General features: G+C 42.5%; 1 protein-coding gene across 2 annotated transcripts in view; it reads left to right on the plus strand.

Moving 5' to 3' along the window:
* Window positions 1–23,892, plus strand: part of bcl2l13 (BCL2 like 13) — a 66,690-nt gene that overhangs the window by 14,677 nt on the left and 28,121 nt on the right. For both annotated transcript variants that reach the window (XM_084334654.1, XM_084334655.1), the window contains exons 3-6: window positions 8,910–9,017; window positions 9,329–9,485; window positions 12,285–12,357; window positions 14,109–14,237. In XM_084334654.1, coding sequence (XP_084190780.1) covers window positions 8,910–9,017; window positions 9,329–9,485; window positions 12,285–12,357; window positions 14,109–14,237 — 467 coding nt within the window. The remainder of the gene's footprint in view (window positions 1–8,909; window positions 9,018–9,328; window positions 9,486–12,284; window positions 12,358–14,108; window positions 14,238–23,892) is intronic.

Genomic DNA, 23,892 nt, shown 5'->3' on the forward strand with positions numbered 1-23,892 from the left:
CGTGGCGGATAATCAACGCCTACGGCCCCTCCGACCACCACCAACATTCATTCACATGCATACACATTCATACGATATGTGATTCATATGATGAAGGTAGTGTGACCTCCCACACGTCAGGGTTTCCGTTAGAATTTTTTTTTGCAGGTCTGAGTGTCCGGTAGATTTCAATCTACCGGACAAATGGGATAAATTCCGGTCAGAGTTTATTGAGCTTAAAAACAATTGATAGGCCTATATAAAGAATGACATCATCAAGGCATTTATAATATTTTTACTTAAAACTAGACTACTTTTGCGTATATACAGTCATTAATATATTCCAAATAAAATAAGTCCCTCGAGACTGCGTGCTGCTGCCGACTTGAGGTGTCGGTGGGCAGTCTGCCCGACCTTAATAAACAGCAGTCTGTTATAATCACATTTTTATGAGCTAACGAATTCCGTTATATTGGACATTTGTATTAATTATATCAAGCGAAGAACTGAGAAATTTGGCAGAGAGACGGCAACATTATCGTGGGTTTGCGCCGTGATGTATATCTCCACCTCCCAACGACTTGGTGCTGCTGCTCATAATGTCCGGTGAAAATAATTCCCTCTAAGCACAATTTGATTATTTGAATTGTATTAAAATAGGCTAAAATTAAATAGCCTATGCGATGAACGAAACAATCATTACATTTGTCGTTGCTTCACCAAGCAGCCGGTCAATGACATCCTGTGTCAGCGAGCTGGCAGCTGATATATCAGCGCGAGCCGGCCGCAGTTAGTTTGCAAGAAGCATCCAGCTGCAGACCCGCAGAGCAGCTTTCCAGGTCTGGGGACCGCACTGTGCCAGCAAAGCTGGTGGGTTCTGTGGGTCTGCAGCTGCATGCCTTCCGCAAATCCAGCAGCAAGCTCTCACTGACACAGCGTCGTCATTACCAGACCGGCTGCTTGGCGAAGCAACGACAACAAACGCAATGATTGTTTCGTTCATCGCATAGGCCACCCAACTCCAGCCCATCCAAATACAATTCAAATAATCAAACTGTGCCCAGAGGGAACTATTTTCACCGGACACTATGACCGGAGAGATTAAATTTGTCGGACTTCAACAGATTTTGCCAGTCAAATACCGGTAATTACCGGCTAACGGAAACGCTGCCACACGTTACACTTCACCAATGAGAGTCCTCGCTGCCAGGTGAAAAGAGGCTGCTGGCTGTCTCCTAATGTGACGGAGGAAGCATCTGATATACTTCAGGACTCCCTAGACCGACCAGTGGGGGGTACATGCGAGCAACGACCAGGAAGGGGAGGGGAGAATTGGCATAACGACTAAATTGGGAGGGGAGTGGATCAAAAAAATAATTAGTATGTTACTGGATTTTCTTCACAACCACAAGTGAAACACAGATTATCAAAAAAAAAAATATACGACAGTACAAAAACAGAGAATTTATTTGCATGAGTTTGCACCATAATCATACTATAAGATCTTAGATAGACGTAGACTGATTCATTAGTCGTCGTGATTATTTTGACCGATAGTTGTCACTTTGAAACAATCCACATCGGCCGATATCTGCGCCCACATGGCCGATATCTGCGCCACATGGCTGATGTCTGCGCCCACATGGCCGATATCTACGCCACATGGCTGATGTCTATGCCCACATGGCCGACCAACGGATATGATGGTGTTCTCCCTCCAGCACCAATTTACTTCAAAACATCTACAATACTATGCTTCCTAATATTCCCTTAAGGAGATCAACATTCATTCATTCAATCTTTATTTCAACTCAAATTCATTGAGGGCACTCCCTCATTTCCAATGACTTATACAAACATAATAATAAATACATGATAAATACAATACAAATTTTTACTAAAACTATACAATAAGTGCAATCATTTATTATTATTATTTTAATTTTTTTCCCTCCCCGCCCAATTTTAGTCGTTATGCCAATTCCCAATCCCCTTCCTGGTCGTTGCGAACTGTAGGAGTCGCTGTAGGACCCACCCACCGGCTTCCCTCCCGCTCACTCTGCCAATTGAGCCAGTATGACGGCCGGCCAAGCCGGAGGCAATGCTGACAGCCCCATTCAATACCAGTGTCTCTTGCGTTGTTGACGAGCGCTTAGTCCGCTGCGCCACCCAGCGTAATAAAAATGTGTACAATCAATTAAAAGAATTACAGATTATGGTGGAATGGTTGGCGATAAAGGATTTGAACTGACCAAAAGGATACCAACGTTTTGAGTTTGTTGTATGATGTTCCACCTGTCAAGAGCACAGAAGCTAAAAGCAGACTATCCCGTTTGTAAGTTGAACAGTACAGACTCTACGTTTGTGCTGAAGGAAGAAAAGGTCACCAGTATGGAAATGCTGCTCTGTTTGGTAAACTGTACGGCGGTGTCTATAGGCCAGAGAGGAAATGGAACATCTGGTTAAAGAGACTCTTGACCCACTTGCTGCTTCCTGTTGAGTCAGTGTTGTTCCAAAGGCTATAAAGCTAAAGGTCTCCTTCAGTGCAGGTTGTTCTTTTGTCAAAACCTTTTAGACAAGCAGTTTGCAAACAGGACTGGGAAAATCATTCAGGCCGGGAAATATAGTGTGAAGTATAGCCCCAGTCAGGCCACTTTTTAAGCAGGGGAAGAAACCTTTTTAAAAAAACAATCCGCTTCGACAATGTTGACTGGAAAATGAGTCATTGATAAGCGACGGGCAGATTAGACACATAGCCATAATTTTAAACATAGATTAGGCGATATTAACGTTAACATTGAAGTGGATGGTGGGCATTCAAGCACTTAGGGAGAGGTTACACCTAGGGTGTTTTTGTTTCGTTTTCAGGATGAGTTTCGCTTTTCCAGGTCGCAACGTAGTAGCAGCCGAGTTAGACATTCGTTTTGCAACCTGAGCACTTTCGTTTTGCCTCCTGAGCACAGTGATGTAGTACAATGCCAAAGCAGTAGGTGGCAGTAGGTGGCGAACATGAAGGCAATTTTCAACCATATCAGAACTTGAATGTGCCAATACACTTCCTGCAAAAAAAAATACACAAGCAGTCATCTTTAAATTTCTCCGTGAGCTATTTAGCCACTGTAGCACTTATTTTTCAGCAAAGAACGTGCAATAAACAAAACGGATACATTCACTGTGTTCTGCCTCATTTGTTGATGAAACAAAACTAACATCAACACAATTGAACACCAAAAGTGGAGTTTAGTCTCATCTGCGCCGATTTTGTTAGCTTACATGCTAACGTGAATGGAATATGCCAGTATAACAGTATAGCATTGTGGCTAGCAGCTGATTTTGATTTTTGATTTTGATTTGAAGTCTTTATTTCGAACATGCAATGAATACAACAAACTATAACAAAAAGCAAAACAACTCAATCTGCATGTTCAAAAAGGAGTAGGAAGAAGTATACACTTATTTAATCCTACCTCTTTTCCACTACTCAAATGAGTGTACTATTTTAAACATAAAAAAAAAATATATATATATATATATATATATGCAAAACAAAAAACAAAAACTATATATGTATAAAATAAAATAAAATGGAAAACAAAATAAAAATGTAAACACCCGTGAATATCAAGTCCCTTCCTCATCCCTGTACCCTGTGAACATAATTTCCTTATACATCAGTTTGAATTGTCTCATGTTTGGACATTGCTTTAGCACCACATTTAGACTGTTCCACAGTTTCACTCCACATATCGAGATGCAGTGCTCATGGTAGTGCGTACGTTTAGCACCTTTAAATTGTGTTCTCCCCTCAGATTATAACCCCCCTCCCTATCAAAGAACAATTCTTGAATGTTTCTTGGAAGTGCATGACTTTTTGCTTTATACATTAATTGTGCCGTTTTAAATTCCACAAGATCATTTAACTTCAATGTCTTTGACTCCAAAAACAATATGTTAGTGTGATCACGATAACCTGCAATGTGAACTATCCTTATGGCCCTTTTTTGGAGTATAAAAAGTGGTTGTAGTGTAGACTTATAATTGTTTCCCCAGACTTCAGCACAGTAATTTAAATATGGTAAAACTAGTGAACAGTAGAGAATGTAGATTGATTTTCTATCCAGAATGTGCTTTACTTTACTCATGACTGAAATGCTTCGTGAGAGTTTAGATTGGACATGTTTTATGTGAGGTTTCCAACAGATTTTATGGTCTATTATAACACCTAGGAATTTATTTTCATAAACTCTTTCAATAATCACATTTATTTTAACTTGTACCTGAGTATCCAATCTACAGTTTCCAAACAACATAATTTTAGTTTTGCTCAAGTTCAATGATAATTTGTTTCTATCAAACCATTCCTTCAATTTCTTCATTTCAGATGTGATGACCTCTAAAAGCAGCTAACGTTAGCTCACGTTAGTTAGCCAGCCAGCACCAAACTGATGATATCGGGAGCTGTCAGTAGCTAGATAACATTAGAGACAACGCCTCATGTATTAAACAAAGGTGAATAGATGACTGGGCCATTTTGTTTAATGCTTGTTAAGATTGAAAGAGGAACTCTGAACTAACAGGGTCTGATAGCTAACGTTAGCTCACGTTAGCCAGCTGCTCATGCAATCGTTAATGCTAGCAGAATGAATGGATGTAAACTTTATTTAACATATTGCAGAATGGGTACAATACGGCTCAATACAAACAATTGTTAAGGGAATGCAGACTGTTGTAGCTTGGACTGGGGTCCTTATAACAATAACTTGACAACACATGGTAGCTGCAGCTATTTGGGACAGCTCTGTTGTCACCGGAAGTTGGTGAGGGCACGCATGGGCGTTGAGCAACAACGGCTCCGCGCAGATTACACGACACGTTCTCGGCGAGTTTTGGCATTTTTCCAAAACGGAAACACAATTTCAGCGTTGTCAGTAGGGCAACGCGTTTTCCTGCCAAAACGGCATTTCTATTTAACAGGGACAGCAAACGTATTCATTCAGCAACAAAACGAAAACAAAAACACCTAGTCTAACCATGACCTAAATGTGCGCCCCCTGCTGGGCACTGAAGTGTTAACGTCGATGATGCATGTTTCATCTCAATTTTAGGTTCAGATGTGGCCTTATGTCTCATTAGTGAGGTTTATAAATAATGTTCTACATATAAAAAAAAATAAAAACATTTACAAAATGCGGATATCTTCTAGCCACGAATGTCCCCGGACACAGATATTTTGGAGATGACGTTGGGGAGCATAGGTCATGTAATTGAAAAGAGTGGTGATATGATTAGATAAGATATTCCTTTATTGATCCCCAATTCAGGTGTCATATCAGCATGGGGGGAGGGGGCGAGTGTAATAGAAGAGACATAAATATAGGCAATACAATTTTATTTGAATATAAAATTTTGAAAAATAGATGGTGTAAACAAAGATGCACATGAGGGTCTGTATGCCCTATCGGTTATAATATATGTTACAATAAATATAGGCAATAAAATATATATTTTTATATACTTGTAATTAGGGCTGACCTTCGAAGCTTTTTTTGGCAATCGAAGCTTCGGGGCCGAGCTTCGATTTTAATTCGAAGCTTTGAGAGGAAAAAAAAGAAGGAAAAAAAGATTAATTATATATACCGTACTTTTCGCACTATAAGCCGCACCTGACTATAAGCCGCAGCAGCTAAATTGAATGATGTGTACATATATAAGCCGCACTGGACTATAAACCGCAGGTGTTTTAATGTTTAATTACCATATGTAATTAGCTTTGGGACACAATACTGTCGGACAAATAACAAGCATTAACTCATTTACAAGTTGTATTAAGTTTAGCAAATAAGGGAACAGATAAATAACATTTCAATGCAGTCAAAAAAGCAATATTTAGATGTTTACATTTTCGAGTTTGGTCACGTCGAGTCACATATAAGCCGCACCGTTATATAAGCCGCAGGGTCAAAAAATGGGGGAAAAAGCCGCGGCTTATAGTCCGAAAAGTACGGTATATATATATATATTTCTTTTTTATCTTATGTTGTGGGACTTGTACAGCACTTTGGTAAACTTTGTTGTTTTTAAATGTGCTCTATAAATAAAGTGGATTGGATTAATTAATTAAGTAGCCCCTTTCGTGACTGACGCAGCCAACAAGGTTTCACTCGGCTGCGCCAACGACATGACATTACATAATTATGTTGCAACCTTCGTCTATCAAGCAAACAATTATATTATATTTATTTATTTATCATTTATAATTATATCAGACAATGCACCTACAAACGCAGATGATTACAATTAAATTAGCCAACTTGGTAACACATTAGTCATAGCAGCATAGGCATAGCCTTATTAATGTTTTGTGTGGCGTCGCCGTCATGTACAACCATACTTACGTTTTTTAGGTGATTTGACAACGTTTTTGTAGAGTTGTGAATATGCCATTTTCTTCTGGCATATCTGGCACTCTGCTTTTTGGGCATTGTCTTTGCATATTTTAAAGTGTAACCACACGTCTGATGACTTCTTCGTCGACATGTCTGCTGCACATGTCCTTGTTGTTTTCAACACAGATAATCTCCACGTGCTTGTTGTAGAGAGGTGGAGTCGAGGCGCCGCTTACTTTCGTTTCATTGGAATGGAGGCGCACGATTTGAGGCAAAAAATGTAATTATTATTATTTTTTTTACTTCGATTTCTTTTTATGTTCGAAGCTTGTGCCATCGAACGAAGCTTTGAAGTATTTAAGACAGCCCTACTTGTAATGTATATGAGTAAAAGTAAACACTATACACAAGGTGCAGGTGAGGAGGGTCTGTACCCTAACTGGCATGATATACGTCGTCCATGATATATCCACATTATATCAACCATGTTACCCTTTTCTACAATGAAAATAATAAAATAAGAAGCATTATGGAAGGGAATGTCTTCTGTCGTTGAGCCATCTGGTGAGTGACAGCCCTCTCATAGTCGGGTGGAACGTACGCGGACCGGACTCCGCGGAGATCCGCGCATACTCAAAGCGCGAAGCTCCCAATTTTCTAACTGCGCGGACGTCCGCACTGCTCACTTGGTGTTCGGCTTTTTGGTTGACATCGACCTGCATTTAATGTGACGCCTAACTATCTGCATTTTACTCTGAACACTCGCTCCGTGCCAAGTGAGAGTAAGGCAGGAATCGCAGGATCATGATTAAATGGGTAGGAATGGTCCGGTAAAACCTTTGGCAGGTAGATGACGATAAATTTAGTTTTACTATCGCTAATCGTTATTTCATCATCTGAAGAAACTTGAGAAGTTTGAATGGCTTTTCTAAATGAAGTGTGTAAAACTTCCAGTTTTATTTCGAAATCTTGGAAACTGATATAACCTAGACCAGGGGTGTCAAACTCATTTTTACAGAGGGCCACATCAGCATTATGGTTGCCCTCAAAGGGCCAAAGACCATATAAATGTTAATGTAATGTAAAATAAATGTAGCTACTCATTTACATATTGTTAAACATGTTGTTTCTGTATTTATTACTTATTCAAGTTATACATATTGCATATGCATTTGCATAGATGTAAAAATATATGTTGGCTTATGTTATTTTAACAAATAATTTTAGTTTATCAGAACCCCATATTACTCCATCAATCAATGATCAAACCATTCAAGTAAATAACAAAGAAGAATATCATAAAATACAAGCTATGACATTAAGTTTGTTCAAAACCTTTTTGTCACAGTCAAGAGGGGCAGAACTGCCAACTGTGAGCTGCAAAGAACACGTGGGACAGATGTAGCAGATGTTACAAAAACAAATGGCTGCACACAACCTTGCAGAGGCCATACATCCAACTAATGGAAGATAGTTTAATTAACTTTAATTAACAGATTGCAGAATGGGTACAGTACAGTACAGCTCAATACACACAATTGTTAAGGGGATGCAGACCAGAGAAAGACTTTCGACTTGTTTACATCAGGGTCCCCCATTTTCAATTCGTAATGAAATTGCTATTATGTGTCTGCATGAACACACAACTGTAACTGTACTCAAAAATAACAAAATAAGGGTTGTCTCAGTTCACAACTATATTGGTCAAGTTTTGGGTGGGACTTGTTTGCGTCCCTACAGCTTCTTATTCAATTGAGCGAGATGCTCGGTTATGTCACACAGCCAGTTTGCATCTGACAGTTCAGACAATATTTCTTCAACCCTTTGTTACCTATTCTGCCTGGATCTTTTTTGTATTTTCGGCTGTAAAATTGTCAGAATGTCTGAGGAGTAAGTGCTTTTGGCTTTTTTCCTTTGTTACTTCATCAATACCTCAGATGTTCAACATACATGTATGTGTAAGAATGTGTAATAACTAAGGCTGTCAAAGTTAAAGCTTTATTAACGCATTAACCCACAATTATTTTAACACTGCTATTTTTTAACCCAATATTAATGTTTTTTTTTTTTTTCTTTTTTTTTTTTTTTTTATAAATATACCTGAGCTCTTGGGGGGCCACATCAAATGACGTGGCGGGCCGGATTTGGCCCGCGGGCCGTGAGTTTGACACCTATGACCTAGACTCTTTATTCTGACATCGGATGACGACGCCATGACAGAAGTGTAAACGGTGGTAAATGTAGTAAACTGGCGCGAGACATGGTACACGGAGGTACGCTCGACTATGAAAGCTCAAACGACTGCGGACATGCAACACAAAGTCCGGTCCACGTACGTTCCGCCCGACTATGAGAGCCTGTACCCATACGTTGAGAATGTCCGTCTCACTGTGTGCTACGAGTTGTCTTCATATGAAACCAAAGCCCTCAGACAGTGTCCTGGATGAGCTGATTTTTAATGACTAATACGCTGTTTAAACCATTGTGACAGCGTGACTGTGTGTGTGTTACGATTGGCTGATGTGTCGTGTGTTTGTCTTTCAGGAGACGACCAGCCCTCAGGGGACAGAGAGAACGAGAGGGAGAGGAACAGAGTGATGAAGGGACAGATAGAGGACGAGCTGAGACAACTGGAAGACCATATATCTGCCTGTAAGATAGGAGACACACACACACACAGTTTCTTCTGTGTTGCATTTAAATATATGTAATGACTATGCATAATTTATATAAATACAAATAAGTCTTAAAGGGGACATATTTGAGTAATTTTTAATAAGGTCTTTGAGGTCCCCTAAACATGTCCACTTAGATTATGAATTCTAGTAGCCTCTATACTGTACCTCTCTGTTTCAGTCCTGTTCTCATTCTACCAGTCTCTATTAGTAATTATTCATACTCTAATTGTATGAATAAACGTTTCATTCTGACTGATGCTCTTCTGGTGTCTTGTCCGCTTGCAGCCTTCTCCCGGACGGGCTTTGACTGCCACACGTCTCCAGTGTTCAGTCCTGCCAACCCAGACAGCTCCATCGAAGACTGCCTGGCTGCCTTAGGAGACCGGGTCTCCAGAGACCTGGGAGAACATCTGACTACGGCTGTTGACATGCTCCTCACCGGGTCAGTGTCCGCTGTGTGATCTGCAGTTTCCCTTACTTATACCTGGCAGTCTGCTAGGGCTGGGAGATGAATCAGAAGTTTTGATTTCAATACCATGCATGGTGCCTTCCCACGATCATGAGAACTTGTGTTTGTAAATGCAGCGTACCCTTCCTTCACAGCGGTTGTCTCATCAAATGTAGCTGAATTCCATCTATCCTTCTGGTTCAAGTTGCATTGTGACACATCCAACAGTACTTCCTGCATAAACAGAATTTTTTCTGTAACTCAACTCGTGGTCCCGTACCCATCATTGCTGTCACCACCACAAATAACCTATTTATAATAAGAGCCTGTTGGAAACTTTGGCCTGTATTCATAAAGCCTGTTGTAGTTCACAATCTACATTTCCTAGATGTGAAATGAAAGGTGATCCCATTTCTGAGACACTTGATCTACTGATCTTAAATCCACTCCTCTTCTTTGTGAGTTTTCATGTCACACACTTGTACCACATATTTTGGGGTATTAGTTAGGGTTTGACCGAGTGGTATCGGTATCTGTTGTTACTGGCAGATATTGGCCGATGTTACTGTCTTTCACAGGCTGCAGCAGCCTCACCTTTAATGCTAGAGCAAAAATAGTATCGTGAAACTAGAGATGGTAAGGAACCTTTTGACTGCAAGCCAACCACGTCATGCTAGCTTACCAGCAATGGGGCTAAAAGGATTTCTGCCCAAATCGGGGAGAGTGGCTCCTTCAGCATGGAATAATGAATCTGTTATTAAACCTGCTTCATCTGTGGTTCATACAGGCTCTTTACCTTGAACAAGGTCTTCTAATATCGAATTCTCATTTTGGCATTTTGAATTTCGAAGCAGCCATTTCACAAAAGTAAAGAATTGCCAGCCAACACCAGCTTAGCTCACTCGACGTCACCAGCGCCAGTGCATTCTCATAGCGGGGGCTAACGAAATGCTGGTGCTCTAGTCTGACATCTAGTGGCTGAATGCTATATATATATAGCACCTTTTAAAGGTATTGATTGAATATCGGCAGAATATCGTATATATTTTTTTTTATCCACTTTTTCCTCCCATTTTCTATATTTTCTCCCATCCCAATTTCGTATCATCCAATTCAACCCTCCCGTGTCACGAACGCTGTTTCTTGCCTCCCACAAGCCGGCTGCAATGTGGACTAAGTCATACATAGCACAAGTCCCCTCCGGTACTTGAGGTAACAGCAGTCGCATCTTTTCACCTGCGCAGCTCGATCTCTCAGTGGCGAGGAGTAACGCGTGGGAGGCTCACGCTGCCCCCGACACTTCCTGATTCTACTGCACAGGCGCACCAACCGACCTGTAGGAGTCGCTGTCCACAAGGCCTGATCCCCACCCATCAGTTTCCCACCCTCTAATACTGCCAATTGTATTAGTACGGACGACCAGCCAAACTGAAAACAATGTGGAGAGCTGGATTCGAACATGCGAACCCAGCGTCTCCACATTGGTGGCGAGTGCCTTGCCCACTACACCACCTAGCCGCCCCAGAATATCTGTTTTTAAAAACTCCAATCTTTACTAGTAGGTTCATGTGTGAGAATGTGTTCCTACGAGGTGAGTAGGCTGTTAGTTTCTCGTTCTCCTAAAAGGAATGTCTCAGTCAAGGTTGATTTTTATGGGCAGTTCGTTTTAGCCTCAGGGAGCCTCTTCCTGTCTAGCAACTATGTGAAAGGTCGAACAGCATGAGTTTGTTTGTATTTCACTTAATTATTAATTAATGAATTTTTCAGCACTGTTAGTGTTGATTAGATTTTGTCCTTTTTATACTACAACTTTTGAAACATAAAATACATCATAGGTTTGACGAGATGCTATTTAAACTCGAGCACAAATCAAACTAAATGATAAGGGATGACTGACATGTAATATATACATTTACATTTGTCATATAACTATACTTCATACTCTCACCTGAAGTTTCACCCAGTTAATCACACATCTTTACTCGCCCATATTTATATACGCTATTATTTCATCTTAATAAGAGGATAGATTTGAGTGTAAGATCAAGTTGATGAACAACATTGAATGACATTTCTATTCAATACAGTTCTTGAGGGAACTGTATTCATGTAGGGTGGGGTGATGTAAGTGCTTTAGATAAACCACTCTATTAATCATAGGATACTGTTCATAATTAGAATTGAATGACAGGGAGGCAGAATGGCCTAGACGTAAAGAGGCCGGCCAGTAACCGAAAGGTTGCTGGTTTGATCCCCGACAGGTGGGTGTATTCTAGCTGTGAGCTGGTGACTGAAGGGTGACTGGTATTACATCTACGGTGCCCACCATCCTGCCTAAGTGCCCTTGAGCAAGGTACTGAACCCCAAAACTGCTCCAGGGGGCACTGCACTGCGGGTGACGTTGCGCTCTGACTCCTCTGATGAAATGGATATGCATGTGTAACTAGGAGGGATATGAGGACAGTGTGCATCATCATGTATGTAACTAGGAGGGATATGAGTACTGTGTGTAACTAGGAGGGATATGAGGACTGTATGTAACTAGGAGGGATATGAGAACTGTGTGTAACTAGGATGGATATGAGGACTGTATGTGTAACTAGGATGGATATGAGTACTGTATGTAACTAGGAGGGATATGACAACTGTAAGCAAACCAAGTTTGTGTGTGTGCACGGGCAGATTTTTTTATGAATATAGAGCTTCCTTCCTATGCTTACATTTTAACGTGTGTTTGCATGAATATAAAAGTTTCCTCTGCTCTATATTGTAACGTGTCATCATGTCTTCCAGGCCTCTCGACTACCAGAGCTTCAGAAACGCTGCGCTGCACGTCTCCTCTCACACACAGGGAGGCTGGAACAAGGTAGGAGACACTACAGTACTCTTGGGGTACATAATAACATGTGAGAGGGAGTACTATATCTTAGTTATTATAGAGTCGTTTTATAATGTAAATGTACCCAATTGTCTCCAAAAGGCTAGTTTACATTGGCAGTCCCCCTTCCAGAAATAATGGGCTAGTACAAAAAAGAAAACAGAAGTACAAACACATTAGCAATAACATGCATAATTCAAATCACAGAGGTAAGAGACAGACGATACATACATCACAGAGGTAAGAGACAGACAATACATCACAGAGGTAAGAGACAGACGATACATACATCACAGCGGTAAGAGACAGACAATACATGCATCACAGAGGTAAGAGACAGGCGATACATACATCACAGAGGTAAGAGACAGACAATACATACATCAGAGGTAAGAGACAGACAATACATACATCAGAGGTAAGAGACAGACGATACATACATCAGAGGTAAGAGACAGACGATACATACATCACAGAGGTAAGAGACAGACAATACATACATCAGAGGTAAGAGACAGACGATACATACATCAGAGGTAAGAGACAGACGATACATACATCACAGAGGTAAGAGACAGACGATACATACATCACAGAGGTAAGAGACAGACGATACATACATCAGAGGTAAGAGACAGATGATACATCACAGAGTGAAGAGACAGACAATACATACATCACAGAGTGAAGAGACAGACAGACAGACCATTTTTCTATTTTTCTCCCTTCCCCAATTTCGTATTGTCCAATTCTACCCTCCCCTGTCTCGAACTCTGTTGACCATGCCTCCCACAAGCCGGCTGCAATGTGGACGAAGCCTTGCATCACGTGTCCCCTCCGGTACTCGAGGAGGCAGCCGTCGCATCTTTTCACCTGCACAGCGCGATCTCTCAGCGGCGAGGGTCTGCGTGGGAGGGACACGCCGCCCTCGTTGCTTCCTGATTTTACTGTGCACCAACCGACCTGTAGGAGTCGCTGTCCACAACGTCCGATCCCCACCCACCAGCTTCCCACCCCCTAATACTGCCAATTGTATTAGTATGAACGACCAGCCAAGCTGGTAGCAACGACGAGAGCTGGGCTCGAACCAAGCATATCCTGCGTTGGTGGCGAGCGCCTTGCCCACTGCGCCACCTAGCTGCCCGTAAGGGAAATAATTTAAACAGAGAGGAGAGCAGCCTCTAGTGATCTGCATACACTATTTCCTCAAGTTGGGCCTTTACTACAGTTGAAATGGTTCTGCAGGTCACTAGAGGTCTGCTCTCCTCTCTGTGACATCACCCGGAGGAGTTCTCAACACAGAACATGTTGATGAGTTACATGTCTGATTATCCCATATCCTCCTTACAACAGAACCATAGGATTAAGGTTGAAAATCTGTGATGTGCTCCTTTTTTAAATGTAAACAAGGTGGAGTAGTAGTAAGGTATTAATGGAAGGTCTTCAGCCAGTCAGACGAATGTTTCATATCACACTCTTTATTTCCTCTGCTTTTACCTCCTCTCCTCTCCTGTCCCCTGTCCTCTACTGTCCTCTCCTGTCCTCACTCCTCTCCTCTTTCCTGTCCTCTCTCCTCATGTCCTCTCTCCACTCTCTTGTCCCCTCCTCTCCTGTCCCCTCTCCTCTTCTCTCTTCTCTCCTCTCTCATCTCATCTCCTCTCCTCTCGTCCCCTCTCCTCGCTCCTCTTTCCTCTCCTTCTCTCCTCCTCTCCTTCTCTCTCCTCGCTCCTCTCCTCTAGGTGTTGGTTCCTCTGGTGATGCTCCAGGTGTTGCAGCGTGAGGGTCAGGTCTTGTCCACCCTGCTGCCCCTGGGTGTAGACTTTCTAGAGGAGGCTGAGGTTGACTATATCACCCAGCAGGGAGGATGGGTGAGTTCACTATGACATGATACTGTAGGAGTGCTTTGGTTTTGACAGTTGTTCCTGGTAGGTGCGTTTCAGGAAGCCAATGGGATGACCAGTTACGTGTTCAAATGTAATTTATTTGTGATCTAATTCTTTTGGATTATTTGTCAAGTTAAACGTTCATGTTGGTTCTGCTGAGGCGGATCTAGCAGTCATATATAGTGATCTAGCTTTATGGACAGAAATCCAGTTATTGTAAACATTTTTAAAAGGCATCTTTTACCAAATGAACTGATCTAGTTAATGCCCTACTAAAATTGAACAGCCATTGAAGTGGAATATATATATATTTCATGACTTAAAAGTGTATTGAATTAAAAAGAAATCAGTAATACAACTCTTATCATAGAATACAATCCTTGAACATCAGACAGAAAGTAAAAAGTTATAATTGATTAACAATAAAATATTAATGAAAACAAATTAATAATAATAAATTAAAGTTAAAATAAACTAGACAAAAATAACTTTATTACCATGACATAAATTAACTTAAATGTGTCAGACGTCAACAGAACCACTGTTGTCCATGGATTAGTGTCCATATGTTTCCTTCAGTTTCTCCACATCCAGACTCCTGCGTTCATAACAGTCACAACACTTACTGTGTTACACAGCTCTGTTTGGATGTCGTAGCTGAGGCTGAAGAGCCAGATGAACCACTTGTTCTAATGCAGGATAAGACAGAGTAGCAATGTGACCAGCTGGGGGTGCCAGAGGGCTATGTATAGAATGTAGACCAGAGTGACTGTTCTTCTTTTATGAATGATTCAGTTATGAACTTATGGTGCATTAAAAACCACATAACTACAACGTGTTCTGTGTCCGGTTACATACAGAAATGTCCGGTTACTTACAGATAATTTTTTTTTTATAACTTTCGTTTGTTACAAAAAAGACAAGCTTCTTAAAAATATCCCTTTAAAGTGAGTTGCATAAAACTCATTTTCTGACATCAGTACTGTCTAGGTAAGGGAGCTTATTACCATTCATTTGATAACTTATAGTAACACTAAATAATATGAACCCTTGTCTAGGGACGCTGTTTGATTAGGTTCCTGCAGAGCTCCAGAAGAAATAACTTGAGGCAGTGAAAATAAAACACTGTCATATGAATCTCATTTGAATTAATCTCCTTCTCATTTAAGAGAGACTTGATGCAACAACATAAGCGGATCTTATGTGAATGGGCACTGATATACAACAACCAATGAGTTATTTTCTCTTCTCTTCTTCTGATCTGACATTTTCCACATAAATGATTGGAATTATTAGATTATGTGTGCGTTACTACTTACTACTGGGATTGCCACTATTTGTTTATATTTTTTAACTTGTAAAGATTATCCAATTATAAACAAGGAAACTATTCAGTCACATCTAAGTTGAACACTATCCAGTTGCTGGATCATAGCTGTCAATATTGGGATTTGAAAATAAGGGAGATTTACCAGCGCCCCGTCCCACCTTGTCTTCAAATACCCCTTAAGTTACATATAGGCTGGGAAGGGTACACATAGTGAATCCTAGATCTCTACTAGGCAACCACATTTATTTTATATATAATATCAAACAGAAGACTGAGTCTGTGCTAACCGAATATAGAAGCCATGTTCGCTGTATTTTGGGGGAAAACAATATCTTTGATCTGTATTGGTCCCAGTGGCATCATTTCAGTAAAAGCCACGGTATGGCAAGGAGGGAGGGTGGATTTCTTTTTTATAAAATCAGTTGTGCAATAGTCACTTTTGGTGAGTTGTTTCGATACAATTAACTTATATGACATTTAGGTACGACACAGGACTACGAACGCATTTAGTATAGAAATGTGTCAACAGACTGAAGCAGGGAACCACAATATTTTGCATACAAATTATGCTGAGCAGAATGTAATATCATAACTGTCTATTCTTTTTCTTGTAATTATATTGATTTGTTACATTGTTTACACTGCTTTTTTATTCTATTTTATTTTTACTTCTCAACTGTACTATAATTATGTCACCTGTATCATGTCTTATACTATCTGTACCCCCCCCCCCCATGCTGCTATGATGCCTGCATTTCCAATAAAGGAAAGTGGATCAATAAAGGAATATCTTATCTTATCTTATTCATCATAGCTTAAAATGACACTCACATCTACAGTAGCTAAGTTAATAATATGCTCAAGTCACCAACAGTGTTTATGAGCTTTTGAAAAGCAAAATATTTCACAAAATTAAGCAATGAGTGTGAAAAACACAAGTGTCCCTGTCCTTTACAGTTAGCTAGCTAGGATAACTGAAAATAACGGGAGACCTAGCTAGATAGCTAATGTTAGCTAGAGAGTTTGAACTATCTCACCCATTAATTAAGGCTATACCATTACTAAACAGTAGCTTTTATGCTCTACTTACCAGTGTATTTCTTTCTTTTATCATCCTCATCTATTTTATGTTCCAGATGGATAAGTCCTCTTCATTTTGCTTGTTTATTATATGTAGGTCCTAATTGCTGGCTCAAAGTTAAATTTTCACGTGAAGATTATTTTTTATTTTTTTATACACAAGTGCCATGGGGCCCCTAAGGGTGTTTATTTTTATTTTTTAATAGTGGTCGCTTTTGTTGAGTAGTCATTATGTCAGCCCTCGGGGGGGCTCCCTACTGGCGGGGGCTCCAGGCTGCTGCCTGTCGTCTTCACAGCGGGTAATGTAGCCTTTTTAGTAAGAATGGCAAAATACGGGAAAATATTGAAACGGGAGGACGGCGGGAAAGAAGGGTCAAATAAGGGACAATCCCGGGAAAAACGGGAGGGTTGACAGGTATGTGCTATGACTGTAGTTATATTAAGTGTTTATTGCTGCGCTGACAGACTGCCTTGCAGCGTCGCTCTGGCACTCGCTGATCTCCTGCGCTGACAGACTGCGTCTCTCTGGCACTGGCTGATCTCCTGCACTGACAGACTGCGTCTCTCTGGCACTGGCTGATCTCCTGCACTGACAGACTGCGTCTCTCTGGCACTCGCTGATCTCCTGCACTGACAGACTGCGTCTCTCTGGCACTCGCTGATCTCCTGCGCTGACAGACTGCGTCTCTCTGGCACTCGTTGATCTCCTGCGCTGACAGACTGCCTCGCAGCTGATCTCCTGCACTGACAGACTGCCTGGCAGCGTCGCTGATCTCCGGCTGTAATATGAAACGCTACATGTCACAGCCGGTCCAATAGACTGCTTATCATGTTTGATTTTACTCACTGAGGCGTATTCTATAGTACCTAAACATAGAATTTGGGGCGTGTCAAACGCTCGCACCGTTGTTGGAACTGGTCCTAATTTGTCAAAATGGAAAAGGGTGTGTGCATTCTGGACACTGACATGTCGAATCAAAGACAACTTTGAGTGAAAGTAATGATTTATTTTTAAAAAATTTAGCGTTTATCGCTTTATTCTACTGGGCAGTCCAGTAGAGAGAGAGAGAGAGAGAGAGGTGAAACGGGAGACAGAGTGGGGGGAAGACATTCGACAAATAACGACGGGTTCGGGAATCGAACCCGGGTCGGCCGTGCCGCGACTCAACGCGTTATGTGGTTCGCCACTGGGGCGCCCAGTAATGATTTCTTTTTAAACTAAAAGTTAAATGTTATTTCCAATCTGCAAGTCATACCCCTCAAGAATCTGTGTGTGAAGGAGAGACTCCTTCATGGGGCTCCTTCATACACCCACGTTGTAAATAGTTTGAGCAAGTTTGTAATCCGCTTTGTCTATATTTCAGTATTCATATCTCACAATAATTCAGCACTACATTCATATCAAACCTTGAAATAGTAACTGGATTGTTTGTCAGGAGTTAATCAATGCAGGTGTTCTTGATTAGTTGATCAACCAAGCATTGATTTAAAAGCAGGTGTGTTCATGGTGAGTTTCTTTGCATAGTACCTGCCAAGGGATGTGTTTGTAACTTGCTCTTTATGGACTTTAAAGACTATATTTTTGTAGGAATGCTTCTCATGGTGTTTTAAAGCCTTTCAAGGCCAGCCTTGTCACACCATGTCATGACATAGGCATGTAATCTACCCTGTATCCACCCATACAAACCAGGCCTAGACCCGGTTAGACACTGAGAAAACATGACCCCAGTTTAGGTTGAGAACAAGTCACACAGAGCTATTGGTTCAATTAGAATTCTTTGCACATTTACTAAAGATAGTTTACTTGTTTAAAGATATGTAGGAATGGACTCATTTCATCGTATTTCTTTAGTACAGCGGTAATGTATTCGGTCCGTCATATCTTTTTAGTACAGGTAATGTATTTCGTCAGTCATATCTTTTTAGTGCAGGTAATGTATTCGGTCTGTTGCAGGCTTGTGGCTCTATGCATGTTGGAACTGATCTGTGAGGGATTCACCCTGAGCTGAGGTGATAAACTCCAGTATAATGTTTACCGTAACAAATGAGGGCCTACTGGAGCAGCCTTGCGTCAGAGAGAGCGCCCCCCTGGTGCTTATGTCAGCTGTTATAGGCTACAGTTCTCCTGGGACATTCAAAAGAGAATGAGAAGAATCGTATAACTCCATTTTGACATTGCAGCGTTTTTGCAGTTGTAAAGTTGATCCCTAATCACTGTGTGAATGTGATGCATTACCTGAAAGTACTCGACCTCTGTTGTCTTCAACGACCGTCCTCCAACTTAGGGATTTAAAAAAACATTGTTCAACCGAAAACTTGAAATGGACTTCTATGTTTTTGGCTGAAGGGTTGAACCAGTATTTATCTTCTGTTATCATAGCTGCCACAGCTCCACAGCTCTCTGTGATAATATTGCACCTCCAACGGTCACTACGCTGTAATGTCTTAAAGGTGCTATAGATACCATTCAACCACTAGATGTCGCACTAGAGCACCAGCACGTCATTTATCCAATCGGGTGCATTCTACTTGGGGTAATGGGAAGTAGGGAGGGGATATGCAATATGTAAACGACAACATTCATTTTGGACCCACACACTTTTTTTTGGGGGAGAATCAATACTTTTATTCTGCACCTTTCTAAAAGCTCTGTGGATGTATTATATATATATATATTTATATATATATAAATTACGAAATGTAAATGTATGTATAACATTTTTTAAAGATTACATATAAGCACCTTTACAGTGAAATTATTTAGACTGAAAAAACAGGAATATGTCCCGACGTTCAATTAATTCTGTCACACGCCTTGTGTTGTTGTTACTTTTTGGTGATCGTTGTCGCAACTGGGGCAGATGGTTCCTGCTGCCGAGATTTGCTGATCAGAGGTCAGGGGTGTTCAGGACATCATCCTGCTGTTCTAGTCCTGCGTTTGGTGAGGCTGTAGTGAAAACAGCGTTGTCATAAGTAGAGCGTCACACACGCCCCCCCCCCCCCCCCCCCAGGGCTCAGTGAATGAGGTCACGCCGGCGTGGTCATGTGACCTGCATTACCAACTTCTGGTGGGTGAGGGGGGGTCATTACCTCATGGCTGTGATGCTTACTTGCCCCCTTTGTGCTGTATATTGTGGACCCGGTCCCCTGGTTCCTAACAAGGACACATTCTCAGGGTGGGGGGGGGGGGTTACGTCACGTCACACAATGAATGTAGGGATGAGAGATGGTAATGAGAGGGAAGTAGAGAGAGAGAGAGAGAGAGTGAATGGGTAGGAAGGGGGAGGGAGGGAGGGAGAGAGAGCGAAAGGGGGTGGGCATGACGAGCCTCAGCCAGAGGTCCTGTGCAGCAGAGTGAGATTTCCATTAGTTTGACAGCTGGGTGCGTTTGCGCTCTCTCTCTCTCTCTCTCTCTCTCTCTCGCACTTGCTCTCTCTCTCTCTCTCGCTCGCACTTGCTCTCTCTCGCACTTGCTCTCTCTCTGGCTCAGACTCTCCGCTCCTCTTCTGTCTCCGTCGTTGTCCTTTGGACTCTCCAAGCTTTAGCTGTCCCCAGAGAAGAGCTCTGTAGTTAAAACACTGGGCTAAGAGTCGTCACATTCAGGTAGGATGTTAACATTGTGCTTTTGTAGTGTGTTGTACTGTATGTATGTATGTATATATGTATAGACTAAGACAGAGTGAGGACATTGATCTGTGTGTGTACGAGAGAGAAATATAGGACAAACACAGTGGTGAACTATGGACAGCATGAAAGGACTCTCCTATCAGGATCTGGTTTCAGCTCGTTTTCCGTTAAGTGAAGTATGTGGAAATACGAGGCGACTTATTTAGCACAACGACCTCTGACCCTTCCAGGCCCTGGAATACCTAGAGAGACGTTTTTTATTATCATTAATATCACAATGAAGAAGTACCATAAACCAGGGTAGTGCTTCCAAACAGAGAATACAAGGAATACAAGATATCCTCTTTTGTAAATGCATCCCATATCGCACACCTTCGCCACCCGACTGGCCTGTGGTTCATTGACTTGTTTATTTAGTAGATCAGTGGGGGGTCTCTTGTCGCTGTCAAGTCGAAGAGACTGAATTTGAAGACTGCGTACATTGTGTCCTGTCTTTCTCTATTAACTCAGGACGGTAGTGCTGCTGGGTTAGACACACACACACACACACACACACACACACACACACACACACAGACTGTGTTTGGTCTGGTGGGTTCTCATAATGTCATTGTTAATTACATCACAATACAATAAGGATTATGACTCCCTAGTGTCGCGTTCACTTCATTTAGCTCCTCATGAGTCCAGTCGGGGGGGGGGGGGGGCATTGCAGGGAGGGGTTGCGGGAGGGGGGTTGTGTGTGGTTGGGTGAAGCAGAAGTAACAAGGCATTTTGAAAAGGAAAGAAAACGAATACAAACAAAATGGACTTGGTAACAACTGGTTAAATACTGAGGTCAGGTACTCTGGGTATGAGGTCAGGTACTCTGGGTATGAGGTCAGGTACTCTGGGTATGAGGTCAGGTACTCTGGGTATGAGGTCAGGTACTCTGGGTATGAGGTCAGGTACTATGAGGTCAGGTACTCTGGGTATGAGGTCAGGTACTCTGGTACTATGAGGTCAGGTACTCTGGTACTATGAGGTCTGGTACTATGAGGTCAGGTACTCTGGTACTATGAGGCCAGGTACTCTGGGTATGAGGTCAGGTACTCTGGGTATGAGGTCAGGTACTCTGGTACTATGAGGTCAGGTACTCTGGGTATGAGGTCAGGTACTCTGGGTATGAGGTCAGGTACTCTGGTACTATGAGGTCTGGTACTATGAGGTCAGGTACTCTGGGTATGAGGTCAGGTACTCTGGGTATGAGGTCAGGTACTCTGGGTATGAGGTCAGGTACTCTGGTACTATGAGGTCAGGTACTCTGGTACTATGAGGTCAGGTACTCTGGTACTATGAGGTCAGGTACTCTGGTACTATGAGGTCAGGTACTCTGGTACTATGAGGTCAGGTACTCTGGTACTATGAGGTCAGGTACTCTGGTACTATGAGGTCAGGTACTCTGGGTATGAGGTCAGGTACTCTGGGTATGAGGTCAGGTACTCTGGGTATGAGGTCAGGTACTCTGGTACTATGAGGTCAGGTACTCTGGTACTATGAGGTCAGGTACTCTGGTACTATGAGGTCAGGTACTCTGGTACTATGAGGCCAGGTACTCTGGGTATGAGGTCAGGTACTCTGGGTATGAGGTCAGGTACTCTGGTACTATGAGGTCAGGTACTCTGGGTATGAGGTCAGGTACTCTGGGTATGAGGTCAGGTACTCTGGGTATGAGGTCAGGTACTCTGGGTATGAGGTCAGGTACTCTGGTACTATGAGGCCAGGTACTCTGGTACTATGAGGTCAGGTACTCTGGGTATGAGGTCAGAGGTCAAAGGCTGCATGTTGGCTTTAAGGGGTTCTTTTAAAGCTTGTTTTAAGACCATACTTCTGGGCCAGATCTGTCCTTATGGAACCCTCTTATCATATCAGGGATTATACTTAAGTAATCCTGACCCAAGACCCCTCTTTCTTTGTCACTCTCTCTTGCTCCATCTGTCTGGCTTGTCTGTATCTGGCCTGTCTGTCCGGTCAACCTGTCCTTCAGAGGTTGACCGTGACGACTGCAACGCGAGGACTCGCTGTGCAAACAGGCCATGTAGTATTACAGACGTTGTTGTACGTGATGTAATGTGACTCCTGACGCCAAATGTCACTCCAACCTCTCCTACTTCTGCCTGACCTCACCATCATGACCACGGCCACATTACTTTATTGTGGTATTTATTGTGATTCTATTTGTCCTGTAAACTGCCAGTCAAAACTAAAAGCCTGGATGTCATGTGGTGAAGAGATTAAGCTAAAGACTTTTTGATTAAGTGATGGTCTCTAGACAGTTTTTTATAAACTGAACAGGCCCACTGTTGGACATGAACATTTGTTGTGGAGAAACGGTGAAGTGGTAGCCATATTTATAAGTAAGGTGCTGAAAGGATTCCTGTCTGGGCTGTCGGGACGTGTCACTCTAGCCTGTACAGATAACCCAACACTGCGCTGTGTGCCCGTGTTACATAAGAGTCCTCTCGTGAGCGCTCGGGGCAGAACGCCTGCATCACTGGTACTGCAGCGAGGAGAGACAGGCCAGGTGTCCTGGCTGAGGGGAGACATGCCATGTGTCCTGGCTGAGGGGAGACAGGCCATGCGTCCTGGCTGAGGGGAGACAGGCCATGCGTCCTGGCTGAGGGGAGACAGGCCATGTGTCCTGGCTGAGGAGAGACAGGCCATGCGTCCTGGCTGAGGGGAGACAGGCCATGCGTCCTGGCTGAGGGGAGACAGGCCATGTGTCCTGGCTGAGGAGAGACAGGCCATGTGTCCTGGCTGAGGGGAGACAGGCCATGTGTCCTGGCTGAGGGGAGACAGGCCATGTGTCCTGGCTGAGGGGAGACAGGCCATGTGTCCTGGCTGAGGGGAGACAGGCCATGTGTCCTGGCTGAGGGGAGACAGGCCATGTGTCCTGGCTGAGGGGAGACAGGCCATGTGTCCTGGCTGAGGGGAGACAGGCGAGGTGTCCTGGCTGAGGGGAGACAGGCAGGGGAGGAAATTAGGCCACTTTACTGGCCAAATGCTAGTATTTTTAACGTTTGGCTGGTAAAAAAAATCAGAAACCCGCCAGTTGGCTGGTAAGCCAAAAAGTTAGTTTCCTCCCCTGCTGGAACATTCTGCAATCACTGCACTGGCAAACGGTGCGCGTCTTCTGAGTGTTCGCTTTAGTTGACAGTGCCACGAGAGCACTGCACAAGACCACCCGCGGACATATAATGTTTAATAAACGTTTGCGCAGTACTGGCCAACCTGCGGACATATAATAATAAAAGTCCCGCGGTACTAGGCTAGCCATCAGGAGCACTCGCAAACAGATAACGTTAAACACAGCAGAAGATGGAAAACAGACAGACTGACCAACTGGGAACTGCATCCAACCCTAGTACAACCCTCGAGTATAAGTTACTAAGGACACATTTAAATCACAGAGGTGTAATGTTAGTCTACTGGAACTGTATACAGTGGTTAGCTTCTAGTTAGCGTTTTAGCTATAGCTGCTTGCTAGCTAACGTTAGCCCTGTGTGCTCAAAGCAGCCAGCTAGGTGTATCTGTTATGACTATAATGTTTCCAAAAAAGCACCG

The sequence above is a fragment of the Notolepis coatsorum genome, assembly GCF_963971535.1.
Source record: "Notolepis coatsorum genome assembly, chromosome: 18".
In the NCBI taxonomy this organism is placed as follows: Eukaryota; Metazoa; Chordata; class Actinopteri; order Aulopiformes; family Paralepididae; genus Notolepis; species Notolepis coatsorum.